Consider the following 23,361-nt stretch of genomic DNA (forward strand, 5'->3'; position numbering starts at 1 on the left):
TTCTGGATGTGGTTTATGCTTTAATTGTTTATCTCTGGAAGGGGAAAAATAATCCTATTTAGCACTAATGCTCCCTCCAGCTAATGCCGGGGGCTTCACAGGAGATTTGAATCATAATATACTCATTTATAATCGTCCTGAAAGTCATTTGTGTTGTTAGCACAGTGCTGAGGTTTCTGGAATAACAGAGAAACCCTGGTTTGCTGCACAGTTCAGGTGAAGTCTGAGGATGGGACCTGAATTTCCTGCCACCTGAGAGGCTCCACACCTGGAACAAGAGGGAACCTGAGCCCAGTTCTGTTCCTGTAAACTGAGTAATTCCAGAGTGTGGGGTCATCAGTCACACTGGGCACTGATGGAAAAGTGATGCCAAGCAGGAAAAGTGTTTGGCTTATGAAGCACTTCCTTTCTCAGGATGAAATGGAATCTCAGGAAGAATCCTAGGATGCTCTGGGTTGGAAGGGACCTTAAAAAGCTCGTGTAATTCCTTATGAATGCATGTAAAATCCATTTCTACCTTTATCTAAAGTGGTTTATACTGTTATTATGCAATAAAGAACCACATCTAGTTGTAGAAGAACATCAGGACAATCAGATGTTATATTCTGGAACATTTTATCTTCAAATAATACATATTAGCAAAAAAAAAAAAAAAAAAAACAAAAAAAAAACCCAGAGTCCTCACATGCTGAGATAAGACCCCACTCAGGAGATGTTTGATTGGAGTTTAGAGATCTTTTTCAAAACATTAAAAATTTGTCTTTCAAATAGTTTTAATTCTGTTGAGCAGTTTGCTGCTCTGAGGAAGGTCATAACCAAGAAACAAAGGCAGACTGATGTTTATATTTAATAAATAAATTTTTATTTAAAAATATCCTCTCATTTATTCACAGTTTCAAGTCTGAAAAAGATAATACTATTCTTGATCAATTCCAACATAGCTGAAACCATTCACTTTCCAAAACAAAATTCCAGAGATGGCTGATAAATTGCAAGAGTCACATCAAAGCTAGAAAGGCACAGGTTTTTGTGCAGGATCCTCCCTGGGATTAAGAAGTGCATCCACATATTCCACAGAAATCTCCTGGTACAGCTTGGGCTGCCTTTAGCAGTGCAAGTGTTGCAGTGCAGCCCTGCTTACAAAACACATTTCAATAAACACCAAACCAGAGCAGCTGTGAGGTTACATCTGTATGCAAAACATGGATTTCACTGCAAGAGAAAAACCAGGAATTTCCCCACGGTGCAAAAGTTACATTTTTATCTCCAGAACTCCAAGCTGGCATTTCAAACAAAGAAACGCTGGGAGCCGGACAAGGAGAGCTTTGTGGGGATAAAAAGGAATCCCTGTGCTCTGCCAGGTTCCAACGGAACAACGGTGTGAGAGCTCACCCTCAGTCAACACAAACATCCCATGGGAACACCCCCAGTGCTCCCAGCAAGGCACTGGTGCTGCAGCTCTGCAGGGCTGCCCTCACTGCGTGCCAGGGCTGCCCTCACTGCCCGGGGCCAGCTGCTCCAGCAGGCTCAGCAGGAGCTCGGTGCGCTCCAGCAGCGACAGCCCCTTGTTGGCAGTGGCACGAAGCAGCAGGGAATAAACCTGCTTGTTTGTTCTCAGAGCTGCTTCTTCCTCATTGCTGCCCCTGCAAAGAGAGCAGAGAATCCTAACTCGTAACCTGACCATAGCTCTGCGTTCTGCAAGTTACCAAGAGCATTATTAAATCACAGAATCACAGAATAATGAGGTTGGAAGAGACCTCTAACATCAAGTCCAGCCTATGCCCTGACACCTCAACTAGACTTTAGCACCAAAAAAAGTCATCTTTTTTTAAACACATCCAGAGATGGTGATTCTACCACCTCCCTGGGAAGACAATTCCAGTGCTTTATTACTCTTTTGGTGAAAATTTTTTTCCTAATATCCAACCCGTACCTCCCCTGACATAGCTCGAGGCTGTGTCCTCTTGTTCTGTCAGTGCTGCCCGGTGGAAGAGACCGACCCCACCTGTCTGCAGCCTCCCTTCAGGAAGTTGTAGAGAGCAATAAGGTCACCTCTGAGCCTCCTCTCCTCCAGGCTAAACAACCCCAGCTCCTTCAAACGTTCCTCAAATAAATAATGTTGATAAGGATCCCTGGGGATATCCTCACCCCCACCATTCCCTGCACTGCAGTCAGAGCATTCTGTTTATACTGCAGGCAGGAACATAAAATATAAATATAATAGAATATAAAATGTACAAGCAGTAGTCAGGTTAATTGCAAGTGCTTCAGGAATGACTGAGAAATGTTGAAGCAAATTAAATTCATCACACACTTGGCAGGAATCGGGTTCATTTATTAAACAGAACAGGTAGTCAATAAAAAGCCACTGAAATGCAAAGTATTTCTGGGATAAGTTACAAGTATTCCCAGAACAAAGTATTACTTTCAATTACTTTTCCCCTCCAATTTGCACAGCCAAGTTCTGTTCTGCTCAGGATTTCACTTTGGGAGGGTACAACTGATTTCATCCATTTTGACTGCTAGGCTGCAAGTTTGGCTATCAAACACTAATTTTACTGCACGTTCTTTGTTTCTTGCCAAAGTGCACCTGAGACCCTGAAGCAGCATTTGAGCTCCAATTTCCTCCCTTTTCATCCCATTATTAAAGCAGAAGGCAGAACCTCCCCTCCGCAGAGCAGAAGGGAGGAAATGCACACAGGATGTGCAGAGGCACAAGAAAAGTTAAATGAAAGGTAGTTTCAGGTTTGGCCTCAAAGTTTCAAGGACTTGAGCAGATTTTAAGAGTCCCCTTTCACAGCATTCAAACTGTAACAGGTTCCCTGTGTAGAATCTTCAGTGCAAAACCTCATGATGATGCCAAGGTAAATGTGAGGGCAAAACCCCTCCAAAACAAAAAAGAGGAGTTGCTCATGTTACGAGACAACAGAATAAACCCATTTACTCAGCTGACATCTACTTGGTAACATATAAATTATCCTGTAAAAATCCTCTGCGTTTCACATGTTCAGACTGCCACCTTGTGGAAGCTCTTTTCTGGGAGGTGAAAGCTCCTAGCATTGCCTGAAAAACAGCTAAAAACGCACCCTGGCTGTGTTCTCTTCTCATGTTTTTTATTTACCAGTCTCCCACTATCAGCAGACAACTTCCTGGGCACAATGAACTCATCTCACAGTTTGCTTTTAGCAAAACAGCTCTTCCATCAGCAGTGCTTCAATCCCCAACTATTAACCCAACTTCCAAGCCTAAAGGAATCCTCTAAAACTAATGCCACATTTTCAGAACTTCACTTCATGTAACATTAGGAACAGCTCCTGCAATCACACACTTGCTGCAGGGGAAGTAAAAGGTATTTTCTGGGTCCCAAAAGGAACACCACACACATTCAGATCAAAGCAACAGAAGGAGTGGGGGAAGGAATTTGCTGCCACACCAAATCTCAACATCTCTTCAAAGTCAGCACAAAAAGAAGCCAGGTTTGTCCTGAATCCCAGCAGCAGGACAGAAGAGTCCATTAGGAACTGGTAAATTCCCTGACACCAGTGCACATCTCCCCCATATCCATCCCTCTCTTTGCTGCATTACTGATGTGCCTGAATTTCTTCTCAAGTGCTCTGCTTGCCAAACTCCACTGACATTTTATCAGCAAGATGCATCAAGAGATCAGCAGCTTCTCCCCCAGGAACTCTGCTCTGTCACACACCAATCCCACACCAGTCAGGAAAAAGGACACCAAGCTTCAACTTACCCAATCTTTTTTTTGCTTGAAGTTAACAATTTAATGGATTGGAGGAGAAGGAAAGACATCCTGGACTCAAAAATCCCGAGCAGTTTCAAGACTTCCTCTTTGTTAAGGCCTGCAGAGGAATCGTTCACTGACACGCTCTCAGCAGGACTTTTATCCTTGCTGATCTACAGGAGACAAACAATCCAAAACAATTTGACTGATTCCACCTTATAAATACAGGGAGTGATTTAAATAGCCCCTCTTTGCAAGTGAGCTGACTTGTACATGACTTTTAAACTGCCAGCAAGGGACACACACATCAGCTCACCCTGCAAGTAATTCTTGACTGAGGCACCAGGAATGTAATTCACACTGGCTACAGACAGCCCTGCACATTTTAACATTTAAATATTAAATATACCAGAGACAGAGAACTTTTTTATTATATACAGATTCTGGAGTTCTTAGAGAAGACTTTTAAGGGATAGCAGAGTTGCACAAAAAGAAGTCCATTCACACAGTCGGGCAGTTCACATCTGTACAGAAATATGTTTTAATCCATCTCTGGTTCATGTTCTAGGGGACTTTTTTTTTTATCCATTTCCAGGTTAAGGGAGAACTGCAATACATCTAACTCTGTCCACGCTCTTTACGTCACTGGCTCTATGGAAAAGTAACCAAGGAATATTTTAACTGCCAAATGACCATTCATTAGTGAAGGCACAAGCCAGAAGGGAGCAGGTATCACACCACTTGAAGTTCCTTTACCTGTTCATTTTCTGCCACAAGCTCCGTCCTGATGAGCTGAAATGCACCCTTGGTTTTGGTCATTATATCAAGGGCCCCAGACAGAGTCTTTAATTTCCCAGCACTGCTGTTCTGACCTAAAAAAACCCATGAAAAATAAGGAAAGAAAGGCTAATGTTAAAGACTGTATTTTTCTTCCATCCAAAGACTTCAAGAGTTAGGAAGAAAGCATTACTGCCCTAGTCAGCTGAAAACCAGCAAGATAAAAGTGCCTTGTCTCCTCTCTTGAGGAAAATTCTATTCTGAGCAGCAGATTGCTCCTACTCTCATATAAATTTAGTTATCTAAAAATGAAACTAAGTAGGTGGTGGTTTGGAAAGCTGTTTAAAGCCAGAGCTACACTTACTGGCCATCTGGAACTCTGCAAAGGCCACTCTCTCCAGCTGCACACGCAGGAACTCACAGGGGGCATCCTTCAGGAGCTGGAAGAGCCGCACTGCTTTGCTGTAGTGCAGATCAGCAAGGACACGGTGCTGCTTCCTCAGGTGTTCATCACCAACCTGCACTCACACGAGGGCACAGAGTAAATCCCTCCTCTCTGGATGTTCATGAGGAGCCACTGCAAAGGTTTACTTGGAGAAGGCTGGGAAACAGCACTAGTTTCTTTGGTTAAGTAATTGAAATAAATATATTCCAGCTACAGGTAGAAGGATAAATATCAGCTCCACACATACTGAACATGTTAAAGATGGAGTTCAGAAATTCTAAGAGCCTGGAGCAATACCTGGTTCCTGAGGCAGCTGTGGTACATTGAAGCCAGCCTGTGGTGGATGGTGGCAGCTCGGTACTGGCACAGGGGCTGTCGTTCAGACACTGTATCCACATCACAGTACTTCAAGGACTTCATCATGGCTTCACTGACTTCCTTCTCTATCTACGACACAAATAAATAAATACAAATTTAAGAAAAAAAAAAAACCCTGAAGAGGGGCATGTAGTATGCATGGGGACAAAGGGGAAACAGCCTTAAGCTGAAGGAAGGAAGATTCAGAGTAGATACTGGGAAGGAATTGTTCCCTGGGAGGGTGGGCAGGCCCTGGCACAAGGTGCTCAGAGCAGTTGTGGCTGCACCTGGATCCCTGGAAGTGCCCAAGGCCAGGCTGGACGGGGCTTGGAAAACCCTGGGATAGTGGAAGGTGTCCCTGCCATGGCAGGGGTGGAACAAGATGGGTTTTAAGGTCTTTTCCAACCCAAACCACTGTATGATTCTACAATTCCGGTACCAACTTTGCTCCCTGTTCAGTTTTCCAGGATGCCAACAATGCATTTTTTCAGACACAATGAATGCCCTCTGTTACCTGCTCCTGAGCCTTTCTGGATAAGGGAGCATAATCCTGCTGCAGAGTTGCCATGGTGAAATACGTTGTAGACAGCTCCCAGTTCACAGAATCCCACACAGCTGGATGCACATCCCTCTTCCCCAGAGACCTCAGTGCCTTCAGGTAGTAGTCAATAGCCTACAGATGATAAAATCATGCACACAGTTACTGTCTGCATTTCTAACAACTAGAAATCAACTTCCCTTTACTCAAAATATCTCCCTGAGCCTTCTTCAGTATTTCCCATTTGACAATTCTTTAATTCTGACCATAAATTCTTCTCCCTTGTGTGTGGCACTGCATTATGCTCAGCATCAGCATCTGAATGTCACAGCAATCAAAACTCAACACCTCCACCAAAGCCCACACAGCAAGGATTAGGGTAGTATGGAAGCAGGACAGCTATCCCAGATTATTCCACCCAAATTTAAACATATTTACCAAAGTATTCACAAACATCTCACAGTAAAAGGTATTTTGGGGTCTGGGGTTACCTTATTGTAATAAAGGGCCTCTTCTGGGGAAAACTCCCTTTTGAAGTCCCCTTCAGCTGCACAGTGGGCCTGGGCACAGATCCTCATCAGCCTCCCCGTGTTGCACAGCAGAAGGGCAGCATTGGTGGCATCATCAATGGACTCAAAATTCTGAATTCCTTCTTCAAAGCAGGAGAAACTTTTCTTCCAGAGCTGCTGCTCTGTCGTTGAGACGTTTTTACTCACTAGAGTGAAGCACATGGCTTAGAGACTCAAATTCCTCAGAGTTTGAAGTTTTCCCTGATGGCTTTTTGAGATCATTCTACACATTTTAAAGGAATTTCTCCAAACTCCATTATTCAGTTTAGGCTCGATTAACTACAGTGTACAAGCCACAGTGATCTAATGTAAACAAATAATCACAGTGGACATTAAAAAAACTATTAAGTCATTTAAATGAACTCTTTATAAACAGCAATAGATTTTTCATACAATTAGTGAACTGAATCACTGCTGTAGCTCCATGAAATGGTCAGGAATAGAAAAAGGATACTTGCCCACTCTCTCAGTCTGCACTGCAGCTGCCTGGTTCATGTAGAACACTCCAATCTCATTCCTGATATTGCCCATCCTTTTGAGCACCTGGATGTGCTGCTCTGGGTTTTGGCTTTTTAAGTTACTGAAGAGAAGGATTTCATAAGCTGCTTCATAGCATTTACAGCTGACAGAAAGCTGGTATTCCAAGTCTGTGGATAAATCTGTAGCCCAGGCAAACACTGGAAAACAAAATGCAAAGCCTTTGTGTCAAACAGTATTTCTCTAATTTAAGTCTAGGCGAAAATGCCCAGAGAAAGTACAAGACTCGTGTCAGGTAGATTTTATTTATTACTGAAACAGTTACTGCCTTTAGTTGTTTCACAGCTTCAGGCCATGTCATACAATGCCTTGACAACTCCCTTCTGCATGACAGCCAGGATGAGCCTTCTCTGAAGAAAGCAGAAGTGAAGTGCAATAACCCCTCTGCCACAAGTTCTCCTAGTGCATGGTTTTGAGGAAACCCAATGGAATTATTTATGTCTGTCATGTACCCAAAGTCTGGCACTTCTCCTGTGTCAGGATCATACCTTGGCACCTGGATTCTCTGTGAAGGCTGTGTAGTATCTCCTGATCTTCTTTAGTCTGGTAATTATATTCTTCAAGGTAAGCTGCTCTGTTGTTTGCATTCTGAGCCAGCATTAACTGGATATCTCCACAAAGGGTTAAGCACTGGCACAGGAACACCAGCACCTCGGGCAGCATGCTGCCACACAGACAGCAGTAGGTATCTGGTGGGAAAAAAAAAACAACATGGATGAGGGAGAGGGAGAGAGAAGAATTACACATCAACAGGCTTGACACAGACTGACAAGATAATTGGGTTTTACGTTACCTGTGTGCAGACAGAGAATAAGTGTGACAACGTGTTATCCTCAGAAGAAATAACCTATTTTAAAGTCACAGTTGCTCTACACAGCTGATGATTTAAAAAGAGCTCCTGTGCTGTCCAAGATGAGCAGTCACTCTGGTAATTACAAATGCTAACCTCAGATTTGATCAAAGGAAAACTGACTTTTTGCAGATTAACTCAAGGGAAATACAGCCTGAAAAGTTAATTTCCAAAAGGTAGTGTTTAAAGTTGCTTCTTAAGTCTATAAAAGACTGAAAGCTGCAGAGTGCTGTGAATTATTGAGATGTCTATTGATGCTTTGTGCTAAGATCAAATGGGCTTGCTTTATAAACCTCCTCCTGCCCTAAGACAGGAGCCCTCCTTTATGGCAGGGGGACAGCAGCACTTCAGCACTAAGCTACTGGCATTTCCCAGTCAGTTACTCTCATTAGGGCAGTATTAGTCTAAACAGCCTGACTGTACTTTTTTTCCTTTTCCTCAATAATACTTCAAGATGTATTCCATTTCAGAGGAGCATCCAATTCAGCTGCTGAAGAGGTTTAGTATTTCTCAGAGTCAAGGATGTATTTAAATAATATGGGAACCATTAGGAAAAAAAAAAAAAACAGCTTGCAGCAACATCACTTGGAGTACAGAATACTGTCTTGGCCTTGGCACCAGGGCAGACTCTCCCAAATTCAACTGCTCTGGAGCTCCAAATGTGCCCTCAAGTTCCCAACGTGTCAAAATGGGATCTTCTTTCTATCGATCAGTGACAGAATTTATCCTCACTACAGACTTCTGCCCTGAACACTGAGCTGGACACTGAGTTCAGTTAAACACGAGCTTCTCAGACTTGTCACTGCACACCACACGGAAAAATCATGCACAGCAGTATCTGATGTGGTGACAGGTGTCTCCAAGCAGTGGCACAGGTGACAAATCCATTCGAGGAACTCACCATGGCACTGCAAGGCCAGCTTGATGTAGCGCAGTGCTCGCCCGTATTTCTGCAGGACCATAGCAGCATCAGACAGGACATAATAAGCTCTTGATGATTTCAGGATGAGCTGGAGTTTCATTTTATATTGCCACGATCCAGGAATCATTCCTGACTGACTGGAATGCTTCCCCTTCTGGAAGGAGCCCACTGTGAGAAGAACAGAACCTGGTCAGTGACTCTAACACATGCCAGAGGCTGGACATGACTCCCTGAGCACAGGCAGGATGGGAATTGCCTGATGACAGCCCTGCACAGGCAGAGCTCTGCCAGCTCGTCTGCCACTCCAGCACCATCTGCAAAACAGACCCAACGTGTGGCACTCCTCCACGCGCTGCACCTGACAGCAGGATGCTGGAATGCAGTGGGACAGTGCCAGTGCAGGTGACCTCTCTGACCTCAGACAGCTTGTGAAACACAGGAGCAGAGGCCAACACTGCTCCCTCAGGGAGCAACAGAAAAACCACAAGAAAGCCACAGGAAGAATTTGTCATGTTCCCTACCACATCCTTAAGATAAATGCTCAGTCTCTGTATGAACAGTCTCAGTGAGAAAGCGTCCATGTGTGGGTTTAGCCTCCAGCATACACAAACCTGGATAACCTGGTCCTTCCCACAAGAAAAACCAAGCATGTTCTCACACTTATTTCAGCATAGCCTCTGTATAAGGTTATGAAGCTTTTCTTAGATGCTGCAGTGGTTATGGAGCCAAAAAGAACAGGTCACTGTTCCTGATTTAAGGCCTGTCCCTACCAAGGGACAGAATTTTGCCCTAACAGTATTTGCACACAGAAATGAGTCTCTTGCTTAAGGTGGCTTTACAAAGCCTGACTTGTAAACCCACTATCTTACAATATATAAATGCATAACAAGTAAAAATAATAAATTCTTATGCACTACATGTTCTACTAGGACATAGACCAATCTAAAACTATAACACCCCACTCAGCTAAAGACACACACACTGAGCACACCCTGTATCCATACACTATTCACAGGTAGTTCTCTTGAAGTTAGAAATTCCAGGATTTAGAGCACTTATCCTTTCCATATGTATGTAAATATGCACATGTGGCAGAGAAAATACATAATTCACATCACAGAAAACAAACCCATGGACTGGGAAGCAGAAGTGAGCAAGTAGCTCTGCTGTGCTTCAGGAATGGACTCAAGCAGAGAGCCAGGAATCTGTGTGAGTGTGAATAACTCAAAATTGAACTGGCTTCTTATTCAGAGATTTTTCAAAGGCAGAAGGGAGGAAAAAGGAAAGAATAAAGAACTGCCAAAGTAGGCAAGATAAATTTTTTTCTGGGCTATGCTTACAGGGCTCCTTGCCCTGCAGAGAACTCTACTACTTTCAAACAAAAAGTCTTTCCTGGAACTTTCTATGTCACTCCAAAACAAAATAAAATAGAGAGACTGTAGTCTGAAACTTCAGGAGTTTGAGCATTTAAGCGAACAAAACATCTTTTATTTGCTGCTTCTTTTCACAACTGCAGAGGTACAAGAAAGAAAACAAAATCGTAGTTAACATTTTATATGCAATTCAAGCACCAAGCCTAACATAGGAACAAAACCTGCCAGAAGGGAGAAATTCTTCCAGAAAACATCCAGGTCACACACACACACACACACACAAAGAAATTAAGCCTATTTTTAAATCAACCCACAAAACTTACAGTGCTGCACATACCAAACCTCAAAATACCAAGCCTTTATGGAAGTCATCTGAAAGCCACATCTAAATAGGGTCCAGTAAAATCATGTGTTGACTAATAAAAGATTCTTTGCTATGCAAAATAACTCAAATGAGCTTCTCTTTTCATATTTAAAAAGGAACAGATTGTTCTCCAAATTTCAGTGCACTTTTCCTTAGGCAATGCTGTAATTAGTGATTTAAGCACACTGTTTTGACAATCAAAATAAAGTAGGAGCAGTTTGTGTTGGCACTGGAAAGGTCTTATTTGCACAACAATACAACTTACTTTTGTCTAGAAATAAGGCCATCTGTTTTTCCAGAGACTCAGGACCACCACTGGTGGATTCATCCTCATATTTCAAGGGGATTGGAGTGCTGGGGTCAGCTGCAGGAAGGTCACCTTCCTTTTTAACACTGCTGTCAACAGACTTCAAACCCTGCAGAAGGGAGAAATCATTTCATTCACCTTGAGAGCAATATTTAGCAAACGGAGTAGATGAAGAATTGGGTGGGAGATGAAGCATCCTCAGGCAGCTGGCAGTGAACTCACCTCCAGGACGTGGTTGAGCACCAGCCTGCAGCGCTCCTCGGTGCCGTGGCAGACGGGGAATGCACAGCTGGGCTTCAGTGGGGCACCAGGGAGGGAAGAGGAGAAATGGTCAACACAGGAAACATAAAATCACTGGCCAGAAGATGCAAGTGAGAGGTAACAGCAAGACAAAGTGGAATATGGTAAGGAAAAAAATCTACATGAAGCCTCTACCATAAAATTCAAACATCTCAGATTTTAAGAGCAGCTGATGAAGTGTTTCTTTGCCCACTGCAGTTAACCTGAAGGCAAAACTACCAGGGAACTGAATTGCACTACCCATGAACTTTTGTCCCATGAACTGAATCATCCAGGAAAACCCTTAAATATCCCCCAGTGTCACTTACACGTATTCGATGCACAGACTTGTACTTTTCTGGTACTGACAACTCCCCAACAGATTTGATTATTGCCACTGCTTTATTGTCATCTGGGGGATCAGAACTGTTGCTGTAAGAACCATTTTCATCACTGTCTGGCATCTCTTCCTCTTCCTCACTGTAACTTTCATCAGAATTTCCATTTATAGGGAAGTCTGCACTGTCTTCTTTTTTAGGTTCATCCAGCTGAAAAAGCTCTGATAACATGTAGTTTGCTGAAGCAATTATCTTTGCAAAGAAGAAAGAGGCAAGAATATAAATTATGTTAGAATAAGGAGGACAGAGGACATACAAAGAGGTGTTTGATAACCTGAAAATACGGCCTGAGCAAATTCCCTGGAAGGGAAAAGGATCCAAGCTGATCAAGTTTAGAAGAGAATAAAAACCAATTGGTAGAGAACAAGTACTGCCTGTTCTAACAGCCTGCAGATCACAGGAGACAACACGAGGATCTTATGCAAGCAAAAAAAAAAAAAAAAACTGAAGAGTTTCCATTGGGATTTTGAAAACCTTTCACAACTCTAGAAGAAACCCACATTTGTATTAGTTTCATGTGTGCCATGTCTCCTCTTGTAATCCATTCTAAATATGACTCAGATTTTTCACATCACATTTTTGGGATTCATTTTCCATTGAAAACAGCTTACATTATTTAGAGACTCTCTAGCCCAACCCATTTATCAAGGCAGGTTGCTCAGAACTGTGTCCAGTTGGGCTTTGAGTATCTGAAAAGATGGAGACTACCACTTCTCTGGTTGGCCTGACCCAGTTTTCAGCCACTTTCAGAGTAAAAATGTCCACATATTCATATTTTACACTTTTTATCCAGGATCTCTTCCCAAAGGGCTCTCTGGCAGCAAGAACAGAGTGAATGTAATGAGAAGTCCCTTTTTAGAGCAAGACAGAAGACTTGTGCTGCAATGAGGGGCAGCAAAAAAAAAATAATTTAAAAATATATAGGGATTCTTTAAAAATAAAATCAATTTTTAAGTTTGTTTATAAATTGAAATTCTCTTCTTTGGGGCGAAGAAGTAGCACACTATTTATTACCAGGTTTACTATGATTACAGCATCTGTTGTTTGTTATGATTACAGCATATTTACACAAAAGTGCAAGAAAACATTGGATTCTCACTTGAGGATGTCTGCCATTGTCCAACAACTTCAGACAATTCAGGAGCAACGTTCTGATTGTGCCATAGTGTTTCTTGTTCTGGTTTTTCTTCAACATCATATTGCAAGCAACTCTAAAGAGAAAGTTGAACAAGACTGTGAAATTGCTGGGTAATTTCTTTGTGCTAGGAAAAAAAAAAAGCAGCTTTAAACAATATTCTACAAAGGTAGATCTTCCAAACTTTATGATGAGTCTACACCACTTTATGGGCAAAGAAGTTTACAGGGAGAAATGGTGAAAAGGAAGAATTCTGGTTTGATCCAGTGGAACTAAGATTTAGCAAGTCTGTATATGATTGTCATTTGATCATGATTTTTGGTCTGTGTTCTGAATAGAACTGCACCAAGAATTAAGTATTGCAATAAAAATGATAAAAACTCACTTGTACAGCAGAATTGCCACTGGCATGGTAAAAGGGTTTTGGTATTTGTCTTCTGTCTCTTCACAAAGCGTGGTGAGATCATAGAGCTTTACTATGTCACTCCCACTTGCTGAAAAGGAAAATTTTTCATTAATCAACATCACATTACCATCAATCTTGTCAAACTGATCTAAACCTTCTTACCTTTAAACAGCCAATAGGTGTGTCCTTCTTTGGTGCAATTTGATTTCAGAAAAGATAAGATATTTTGAGCAATATCTTTTATCACTTTGGTAGAAAAATTGGAGTTTTCCAAATTGGGAATGTCTTCAGTCTTGATCATTTCATATTTCTGCAAAGAACAGCAATTAAAACTCAAGCTCAGGAGGGTTTTGTGACACCAAAATTAATGTATCAGTGTCACCATCAACAGCTAAAACAAAGGCTGCTATTATGATAAATTGAATTAATTTCTATTATTTACTTTAAGCAAACACATCTTGACTACACTACTCAAAGCTTTAAGAAGGATCCATTTCTGTCACAAATATGGTAAATGGAGAACAAAAGATGAGGAAAAATAAGGAGGAGAAGGTACAACATCTGCTACTTCAACCAAACCTAGTCAGCCTAGGAAACAACTCCGGGCTACCAGGCAGAACAGAAACACAGCTGGTCTACAGTAAAACAGCATAAACAAATATTCAAAAGCTTGCATCTGTCTTGGCAAGGGAACAGTGCAGATTTCAAGATGTAAGAAACTGATTTCTGCAGCTGCATTTTTTATTTTTGCCTTCACTCAAACATCAGGGGAAGAAGGAAACTTGCATGCGTGAAAGGGAGGGAAGAAAGAACACGCTATTTTTAGATGACTGCTGCAAGCTGTCTGAGATGCTTCTCATTCTGCAACACAGGATTTTTGTCATCTTTTCTCAGAACAGTGTGAAGTATCAGTGATAACTGAGGCCATTTTAGAAGATGAAGAATGAATTATTATTTTAAGGAATAATGCAAAGAGCCAGACTTACCTGAACAATTCCATTGACATGAAAGCACATCACAAGCTCTGGTACGTTGCATATTAAGTTGTCCAACCAATAGTCAATCCCTGTTAGCACATTTATTGGCTTGTTGTTATCCCTAAAATAAAATATTTCCAGTGTTACTTAAATCTTTGTTTGCCCTTCAGGAAATATTAGGGATGTTTACTAATGGGATGTAGGTTTAAGTCACCTGAGAGTGGATGAACACTAAAACAATTATTTGTGAATTGTTGTATTAATTAATTATAACAAAACAGATGTGCTGATCTCTCCAATGGAATATGCTCACATTCCATCAGCAGTTTGGAGTTTTTGCCCACATTTAACAGGCTTCAGATGTCACACTATTACCAAGATAATAAGTATTTCAGAAGTTCTAATGGAATAGCATTTTTAGCTGCAACTAATTATAGCACAAACGTACTCCCAGACATTCCAAAATTCCTTGCAGAGCAATTTAATTCTTAAATGTGTCTTAAAAAGATGACAAATAAACCAAATCAGCTTCAAGTTTTTGCTCATTCTTTGCCTATGAATGGAAGAGTGGTAATGAAGGGATTGACATTAAATTGGGACTGGAATAGTTCTGTCTCACAGCTCAATAACATTTTAAGTACTTATGCTCAACAAGAAGCTACTAAAATTCAGACTCCCAGGAAGAGAAATATTACTGCTCTTTTATAAAAGTAGCAAAAAGTGCAGATAGGTAACTAGCAAATCAGTCAAGGCTGCTATAAATAATATCTATCAACTTCTAAGCTCACCTGAGACGCAGGCTCACAGCAGGGTACCTCCCACCTCCAAATATTGGCATATTTGATCCCACCAACATGTGGATATCTTCAAAGGTCCACAGGATATTACGAACAAAGTCATTTTTAAGTCCCTTCATTAAGAGAAAACAGAATTGGCCAGTAAGTCAGTGGTATAACACTTGTTCCCCATGACAGTCTGTGGAATTATGAGACAGCAAGAAGCCAAAGCAGCAAATAAAAGCCAGCACGTGACAAACCCGGCGCATTCGCAGGAACTTAAAATTGCAGATGCCACAAAAGCTACTTCTACAGGGACTGAGGTTTGGCCTTGGTTCCAGTTCAGGCCTGGTCTGGAGGCGTTGGTTTAACCTGGGGGTTCAGCTCTCACATAAAGCATACCTGACTGTTCTCCCCGTCATTGAACAAAGGAGTCAGGTTTTGTTCTCTGGGGGCTGAGGCCACGTGCCCCACTAGATATGAGGGTTCAAGAGGCACATTTCCCTGTGGAGAGCACAAGGATAAGGAGTGATTCTGCTGCTGAAGTCAAGTCAGCCATTTAAAAAGATATGAACAACAAAGCATGTAAGGGAAAAACCTTTACCTCCCACATCTTTAAATAAATCTGCATAAAACTGCAAAAAGCCTCTAGGCAGTGACTAGAATGCTTCTTTTCTATAGTTAGTGCTAAAATGTTGTGTTTTGTAATATTCTCAGAGGCTCTGGGAAGAAACCAGGAAGTATTTACAAGAGCTCCTTATTAACCCAGGGTCAACACCAGATTATCAGTGTTCAGAAGCAAAACCTCTATCCTGCTGGTTTATTTATGAACTAAAGAAAATGGCACTGTGAAAATGCACAACAGCTTCTTTATGAGAAACAGTCTGCTGAACTGGGCAATGGTTCCTCAAGAGGGTGGAAGAGAGAAGGAGTCCTGTTTCTAAAAGCTTCCAAGCACTGAAGCATTTCTCCACACAACACATGCAGTTACAATTTTATGGCCAATGTAGGTTAGAAACTCCCTAAATTTGGCAGATCAGTTGGTAACATTGTGCAAGCACAACTGTAGCGTCATTATTATATTAATGCAGACTGAAGACAGCAGACCTTTCAACCTCTCCAAAACTTAATCAATTCTGTTCCATATTACTCACAAAAACCACAGGAATTAACAGTTTTTATAAATAAGTTTAGTCAGAATAGAAACCCTGAATTAGGGCCTGATACTAATCATAGCTTGTTGCATAATTGCTGTAAACATCTCTCCTTTCACTTGTGTAGTCTCATGGCAAGTATTTTTAAATAGTGCTTAACTGTTTTCCTTTTTCAGAAATTTTGATATTCCTCTTCACCTAATAAATTCAGGGCCACCAGAAGATGGATTTTAATGACAGATTTAAAAAGAAAGGCCAGAACTTTAAGCTTCCAAACATTTCTTCTGAGTATCAGGATTTTCCTACTTAGCCAAAGGCTTTGTTTCTCAAAGATGCTGGGATAAATAGCAATTTAACATTACAGTGACAGAACAAATATCTGAAATTTGGAGCTCTGAACCACTGGCAAATCTGGAGCTGCACCTCCTGCCAAGTTCTCCTCATGCCTTAGCTCAGCTCTTTCAGCAAAGGGAGCTGCAGCAGCACTTCAGAGAACCTTTCCACATCTGTGGCTCTACAAACACTGTGGTGCCATGTAAAACATTCTTCACACCAACCTGGTTAGAGGCACCTGGATCTTCAGATAGCGAGGAAGGCATTTCAAAAGGAGCTGGCCAGGAGGCCCTTCCTGCTTCATCACCCTCACCTGCAACAGGACCCTCCTGGTGCTGCTTGGAAGTGGAAGGAACAGGCTGAGCAGCTCCATCTCCATTAATGCTGACAAGGAAACATATACAAGTTCAGCTGACAAGACACAAACAGATCCATTTTTAGAGTTGTTATGTTTGATGCACCCTTGCCAACAAATGACTTGGCTGATATGCAGTTAAGTCATGCTGTTTATTTTATTCTTTAGTATTTCAATTTTAAAGTAAAATACTTTAATTTCCGTGAAAATATTTCATGTTATTTTCTGACCTCACCCCTCAATTCCCTCTGTTTAAGGAAAAAGCAGTAAATAAACCAGACCATAATGGAATTTTAACATTTACTCCAAGACCAAAAACCAAGCAGAAGTGGGGCAGAATTCAAGTTTCATGCAGACAAAAGGTTACCTGTAATACAAAAACTTAGAAAGTATTGCCTTCTGGTACCAATGTTCTTTACTCTTCTTTTTTCTTTGCCATTTCTGATCAATCAGCCTTTGATAAAACTCTTTCAGCCATGTCCAGTCCCCTGTCTAGGCAACAGAAGAAATATGAAAAAAATGTCAAGAAGCATCTGCAAAGTAAACCAAGTGCCTTATAAACTTACAAATACTCCTCCCCAAGAGAAAATAACATCAGGGCTGAAGTCCTGAATTGGTCATTTATTGAGAATACAGCTCCTAGGAAAGCTGTGTTCTTACTGAAAATTTGACTTCATTAGAAAATCACATATATAAGAGGCTACATAGCAAGAAATACATATTGCTTATAAAAATCAATCAAATGCTACAGCAATACTGAATTACACTGAAGTGAGACATAGAATATTAACCCTACAATACCATGAACACAGGACACCAGTGTAGTTTGTGGGTAAAATGCAGCAGAACAGAACACCTTTGGCACCCACATATGATTTTGAGGGATTTCCAGACATTTTCTTGCTACTCTATTCCTGAAATAATGCATTTTGCCCACATGTTATCAACAGTTATCAAGAACCAAGTGGTTCACCTGAGACGATCTCATGAAGAGTTCCTGGATATCCAGCTCATCCAGCAGGAGTGTCCTCCCAATTCTGTGCACTGCCATGCTCACGTGGGACTTGCTGTAAGGGATCTTCAGGAGTTTTTTAATGTTCTTGCAGAAGGAAAGTGAAAAGAAAAAATATTTAATAGAATTATGCTGCATGGGAAGGCAATTGTCAGGAAACTAAAGTGCCATCGTGTGTAACAGTGACTTGGGGAGACTCCAAGCCTAAACTCCACCACTCCAAACATCCCCCCCTTCCTTCTTCTTCACCCCAGCCCCCTCTGGTCAGTCAGGGTCCCCTGTCCTGGCTGTGTCTCTTCCCAGTTTTCCATGCACTCCCACCCCCTTGCCAGCAGGGCTGGATGAGAAGCAGGAAAAGCCTTGGCTCTGTGTAAGCCCTGCTCAGCAACAACAAAAACATCTCTGTACTATCAACCTGTGCTCAGACAATCCTGGAAGTCTCTTACCAGACACTGGGAAGAAAATGAATTCTACCCTAGCCCACATGGTCAAATAAAACCTGACAGTGCCAGAAATTTGAAAACCATTCCACAAGAAAATGCATTTGCTGAGGGCAGAGAACACAAATGACAGTGATAAAGAGACCAAGTCATCAGCAGGAACAACACACATGGCTTAAACACATTCTCTGATTGGATCACCATGACCAGGTACCAACAAAAATGACAAAAATATCCAAAGGGACGATTTGGATTGTAAACTTTTATATTCACAGCACAAATACCAATTCTTTGCCAGGAGTCCAAAGCAATCCAGACAGAGATCTAGATCTGAATACAAAGCTGACAAATATTAACATGAGCATGTTTCCTCTTCTGAGCAGCCTCATCTGAACGTTACAGATACTACCAGCACCAAGAGTTGAGAAGCTGACAAAAAACAAAGGAAAGAAGAAGTCGGAGGGCAGTTCTCTCTTCTAGGTAAGAATAGAAGAAAGACCACCTTGAGAGTAACAGTTTGCATCAAAAGAACTGATTTCAAACACACAAGACAACTACCTTGCAAGACTGATGTGCTGCATTCACTAAACTGCACTTTAGCTGCAGATTATTTGTAGAACTCCAGAGGAAATATGATTTTTCTCTCTACATTTCTTATTCAGTGATCACAACTCCCTTACTTGGTGATCTGTGACTCATTAAGGGATCTTTCCTTTTCCCCAAAGGACACAAAGATGCCAGAAGCCATCACAGCATCTTAAAAGTTTATGCAATGTAAGAATTTGAAGGAGAGAATTTAAGATGCGCCCATACCTCTGAATCAGATACGACATCCACATCATTTCCAACTGAGTCAATGAAGTCATAGGCCATCCCAAAGCTATTTAAAAAAACATTACAAGTTAAGACAGTTCCAGTGTGACATTACATCTGGCTTTTACATCTATTTAATCTTTGAATAGCTTCATAAAAAAAAATTACCCAGCTAGACATCCCTTAGTTTAATGAGACCTAAAATTAACAAAGTGATTTCATCTTCATATCCTGCAGGTTTTTCAAATATATCTTTGAAAGTGCTTAGACATTATTTCAAGACATTCTCTAACACTTAAAGTTTTGTTGAAATCAAGAAAAATCAGAAAAAATTAAGGATTCCAACACTGAAAATAAGAAGAGTTCTTCAAGGAGTTTCTCTTTAAGGCATTAAGCATATTAAAGACTTTAGTTTTAGTAGCTGTAATTGAATTTTATTTCTATTCACATTTTCCAGAACTGCCCTACATGTTGCAACAGACACATTGTCTCCTCCTCCACCCTCCTTAAGGAAATTACAAGGTACTTAAGCTGGAATATTTCAATGTACAGATCATTCTTTATAACAAATCCAGATACTACTAAAATCCAAAACATACATGATGTGCAAGTTATACTTTTGTTATCAGCTTTTTAATACTGACACTAGAAAAAGAGATTGAACTGCCAGCCTCTATTTGACAACTACAGTATCTAAAATAAACACGAAAAAATCATAAAGCCCTGAAAAACATGTTACTCTGCTCTGAAAAGTCCAGCTCCTAAAAGAGAGATGATGAGGATGTAAACACAGACCTTGAACAAACTGTTAAATTTCACTGACTGCCTGACTTGGTGTGAATTTGCTTGTTCAACGCAGGATTTGAGCCTCCTGTTTATAAACACTCTGAACTCAACTCATTCAACAATTCAGCAAACATCCACACTGAAAGGTAACACTGCTTTCATTTCACCTATAGTGTGATAGAAATATGAAATCCTGATATAAATGTGAAATTTCATTTGCCATTAGCTTCTAAAGATCCAGAAGAGCTCTAAATTGGTTTCCAAGGGGAGCCACATGTCCCATTTCACCTGTTATCAAAGGCAGAAGGGCTGGCTGAACCAGTCCAGTCTGATCTGGGCCATCCAGGGAAGAACAAAAAGTCAGTTTGACTGTCTGAGGCAAGGTGTCAACATGCACGTGAGCAAATAAACAAAACCATCTCTGTATGTTACGTAAATAATCAACGCCATCAGTCATTTACTAATGAGACAAGATCAGACCATGCAGGCAACAACTCAAAATGAAAAAGTAGAGGGAGAATGGTTAAGACAAAGCAATATGTAGTTGCTATGGTAAAACCTGTACTTTCCACTTTAAATGACATGAGGATCCAAGTTCACAATCAGAGTTGTTCTTAAAGGCCTGGGAAAAAATAGGGGCTGCAGTTATTTACCTTGAGAAGGGTTTACTTTTCTTGCTGTTGCCCAGAATGGTTGTCCCTGCTGGTCCCAGCTTGGCACTTTCCCGTAACCAGTTGGCGGGAGGCAGCTTCAGGTCTGTTTTCTCCTGCAGACGGGCAAAGGCCGCTTGAGGAGGGGCTGAGGAGTATTTCACCACAGCACAGCTCTTCACCTCATTGCCTCCGAGGAACAGCACCGAGCCCTGGTTTCCAGAGAGAAATTAGCCTTCTACTTCAGTGTTGGCAATTAAAACTATCAGGCTTGTTCTGTGATAAGTTATTTTTAAGGCTAAGTGAGCAAATCCAGTCCTATATTCACTTACCTTTCCCCAGCACATACAGTTTTCCAGTTATCCCAATTCCAATTCATGTCAAGCACGTGCTTCACTTTAGGAATTATCACAGAAACACTTAGGTTGGAAGAGACCTCCAGGATTATCAAGTCCAATCTGTGATGGACCACCACACTGTCACCCAGACGAGAGCACTGAGCAACACATCCAGTCTTTCCTTGGACACCTCCAGGGATGGGGACTCCACCACTGCCCCAGACAGCCTGTTCCAACGCTTGATAACCATTTCCATGAAGGAATTCTTCCTGGTGTCCACCCTGAGCCTCCCCTGGCCCAGCCTGAGGCCGTTCCCTCTCCTCCTGTCCCTGTTCCCTGGAGCACAGCCCGACCCCCCCGGCTGTCCCCTCCTGGCAGGAGCTGTGCAGAGCCACAAGGTCCCCCCTGATCCCCCTTTTCTCCAGGCTGAGCCCCTTCCCAGCTCCCTCAGCCTCTCCTGGGGCTCCAGAGCCTTCCCCAGCTCCGCTCCCTTCCCTGCATACACTCCAGCCCCTCAATGTCTTTCCTGACATAAGTGCCCCAGAATCAATCCCAGAATTTGAGGCTGGAGCTCAGCAGTGCCCAGCACAGGGGGACAACCCTTGCCCTGGCCCTGTGGCCACACTGTGGCCGATCCAAGCAGGTGACAGTGGCCTTCTCGCCCACCTGGGCACACTGAGGTACGAGAATGAAGTGTCACCAAGGTCAGCTGCCCACACAACACAAAATCACTCAGAAAGGCTAAGACGAACACGACTCCCACGAAAGTTTGTGAAAGCAGGTGTTTATTTAAACACCAAGTTTACTAACACCAACATTAAAGCTAAACAGGCTTCTACCTTACTATTATTAAATAATGATAAATTAAATAAGCTTCGTGTTTGCCTATTTCTTTTCAAACACGCAGCTGTCACCCGTGTGCGAGGAGCTTTGAACTAACACAAGTCGAGGGAAAAACAGCTCCACAGGACACCACTTACGTAAATACGCTGCACTTAGGCATAACAACAGCAACACTGCTCGCAATTAACGCTTAATCATAATTAGCGTGTTCCCTACAGCACTCCGGCCCTGACAAACTGGAAAGAGGATCAAAAACACCGCTTCAATTAAAACACCCCCAGGGGCTGTGTCTGTAGCCGCCGCTCGACCCCCGCCTCAGCCCCTCTACCTCACCCAGCACGGCCGCCCCTCAGCGCCGCTCACCTGCTTGGGCTCCTCGGCGTCTCCCCTCAGCGGGGCAGGGGCGCCCGCGCCGCACGGCTCCTCCATAGTCCGGGAATGGAACCGGGAACGGAGCCGGCAATGGAGCCGGCAATGGAGCCGGGAAGGGGCAGCGGGAGCGGAGCCGCTTCCCGGGGGCGTCCGGCCGGGAACCGCCGCCTCTCGCGAGACTTTTCGAGAAGGCGCGGGAAGGGCGGGCTCTGAGGGCGGCGCCGTGAGGGGCGGGAGGCGGCGGCTCCGTGAGGGGCGGGTGCGGCGCTCGCAGCGGGGTCAGAGTGTCTTTGGTGTGGGAATAACATCCTTGAGCGATCCCTACCTTGTCAATTAAACCAAAGCACGGAGTGTCACGTCCAGTCGTTCCTTAAGCACCTCCAGGGATGGAACCCTTGGCAATTACCTCCCGCTACCAATTCCTGGCCACCCTTTCCATGAATAAATTTTCCCCAATCTCCAATCTAGACCTCCCCTGGCAGAGTTTGAGGCCATTCACAGCTCAGCCAGAAGGTCCCCCCGAGCCTCCTTTCCTCCAGGCTTGACTTTCCTGGATAAGTGGGACCTTAATGAAACAAGCGAAAACTTGGTGACTGGGTACCTCAGCATGGGAAAGGATTGAAAATTGCAGTGTCCTGCCCTCTGTACACTGAGTTCAACAAAAGCTAAGCTGTGATGGCTTCAGTAAGTCATTCCTAAATAGTGCACATGGGATTTTTAATACCTATTATTTTCCTTGTAGATGGCATTCCTCATTCTCTAAACCACAAGAGGCAGTACGCTTCATGACTGGTCAGGGAGTACAAATGCTGGCTGCCTCTTAAATTATATCTGAATCTATATCTATAGCCACATGTATCTTTTAATATATATACACACACACATATAGATATAGATCATGGAATCACAGAATGGTTTGGGCTGGAAGGGACCTTAAAGATCATCCAGCGCCACCCCTGTCACGGGCAGGGACACCTTCCCCTATCCCAGGCTGCTCCAAGCACTGTCCAGCCTGGCCTTGGACACTTCCAGGCAGCCAGGGGCAACCACAGTGTTAAAGATAAGGTTGTAAAATAGTTGATAGTTGTTAAGCATGTACTCTTAGTTTGGTTGTGGTAAAAGGGGTTAACAGGGTAATTATAAGAAATACGGTACTCAACGTACTATAATACACCTAAGTAAAGTGCACCACCCCCAGCGAAACGAGCCCGCCTGGACAGAACTGTCATGAGCCAATCGAGCGCCTTAAACCTTCATGCAAATGAAAGATCCAAACAGAAACCAATCCAAAGGGACAAAAAACAGGATAAAAAGGGTCTCTGATCCACTGAATTCGTGCCGCTCCACCTGAAACATCGGGGACATCGCTGCTCAGCAGACCCAGCGCCGGCGCTGCAGCATCCCCGACGGGAGCGCTCCTGCTCAGCCCGCGGGCCCCTTTGCTTTAGGCCTTTCTTTTTATTGTAATAAATGCTAAAATCACTTTTAGTACCGGGAGTGTGGTCCCGTTTTTAAC

At 42.6% G+C, this 23,361-nt stretch overlaps 1 protein-coding gene across 4 annotated transcripts; it reads right to left on the minus strand.

Annotated features, from left to right (window-relative positions):
• Window positions 1-839: 839 nt before the first annotated feature.
• EDRF1 (erythroid differentiation regulatory factor 1) lies at window positions 840-22,012 on the minus strand. Of its 4 annotated transcripts, none has more exons than XM_053983920.1 (25): window positions 21,837-22,012; window positions 20,296-20,408; window positions 18,857-18,923; window positions 17,565-17,690; window positions 16,959-17,083; window positions 16,461-16,620; window positions 15,152-15,253; window positions 14,762-14,883; window positions 13,983-14,094; window positions 13,159-13,306; window positions 12,976-13,084; window positions 12,555-12,666; window positions 11,387-11,647; window positions 11,001-11,072; window positions 10,737-10,887; window positions 8,714-8,902; window positions 7,451-7,651; window positions 6,884-7,102; window positions 6,348-6,571; window positions 5,833-5,991; window positions 5,259-5,408; window positions 4,881-5,034; window positions 4,496-4,611; window positions 3,749-3,912; window positions 840-1,643 (listed from the first exon to the last, which is right to left on the minus strand). In XM_053983920.1, the coding sequence occupies exons 1-25, from the start codon at window positions 21,900-21,902 to the stop codon at window positions 1,475-1,477; spliced, it is 3,591 nt and encodes a 1,196-aa protein (XP_053839895.1). In that variant the 5' UTR covers window positions 21,903-22,012; the 3' UTR covers window positions 840-1,474. The 4 variants fall into 4 exon arrangements, with proteins under 4 accessions (XP_053839895.1, XP_053839893.1, XP_053839894.1 ...); XM_053983918.1 differs by having other exon boundaries at window positions 20,296-20,504; XM_053983919.1 differs by lacking the exon at window positions 21,837-22,012 and adding an exon at window positions 20,625-20,681 and having other exon boundaries at window positions 20,296-20,504.
• Window positions 22,013-23,361: the final 1,349 nt, after the last annotated feature.

Source organism: Vidua macroura, chromosome 8 (genome assembly GCF_024509145.1).
Source record: "Vidua macroura isolate BioBank_ID:100142 chromosome 8, ASM2450914v1, whole genome shotgun sequence".
Classification (NCBI taxonomy): domain Eukaryota; kingdom Metazoa; phylum Chordata; class Aves; order Passeriformes; family Viduidae; genus Vidua; species Vidua macroura.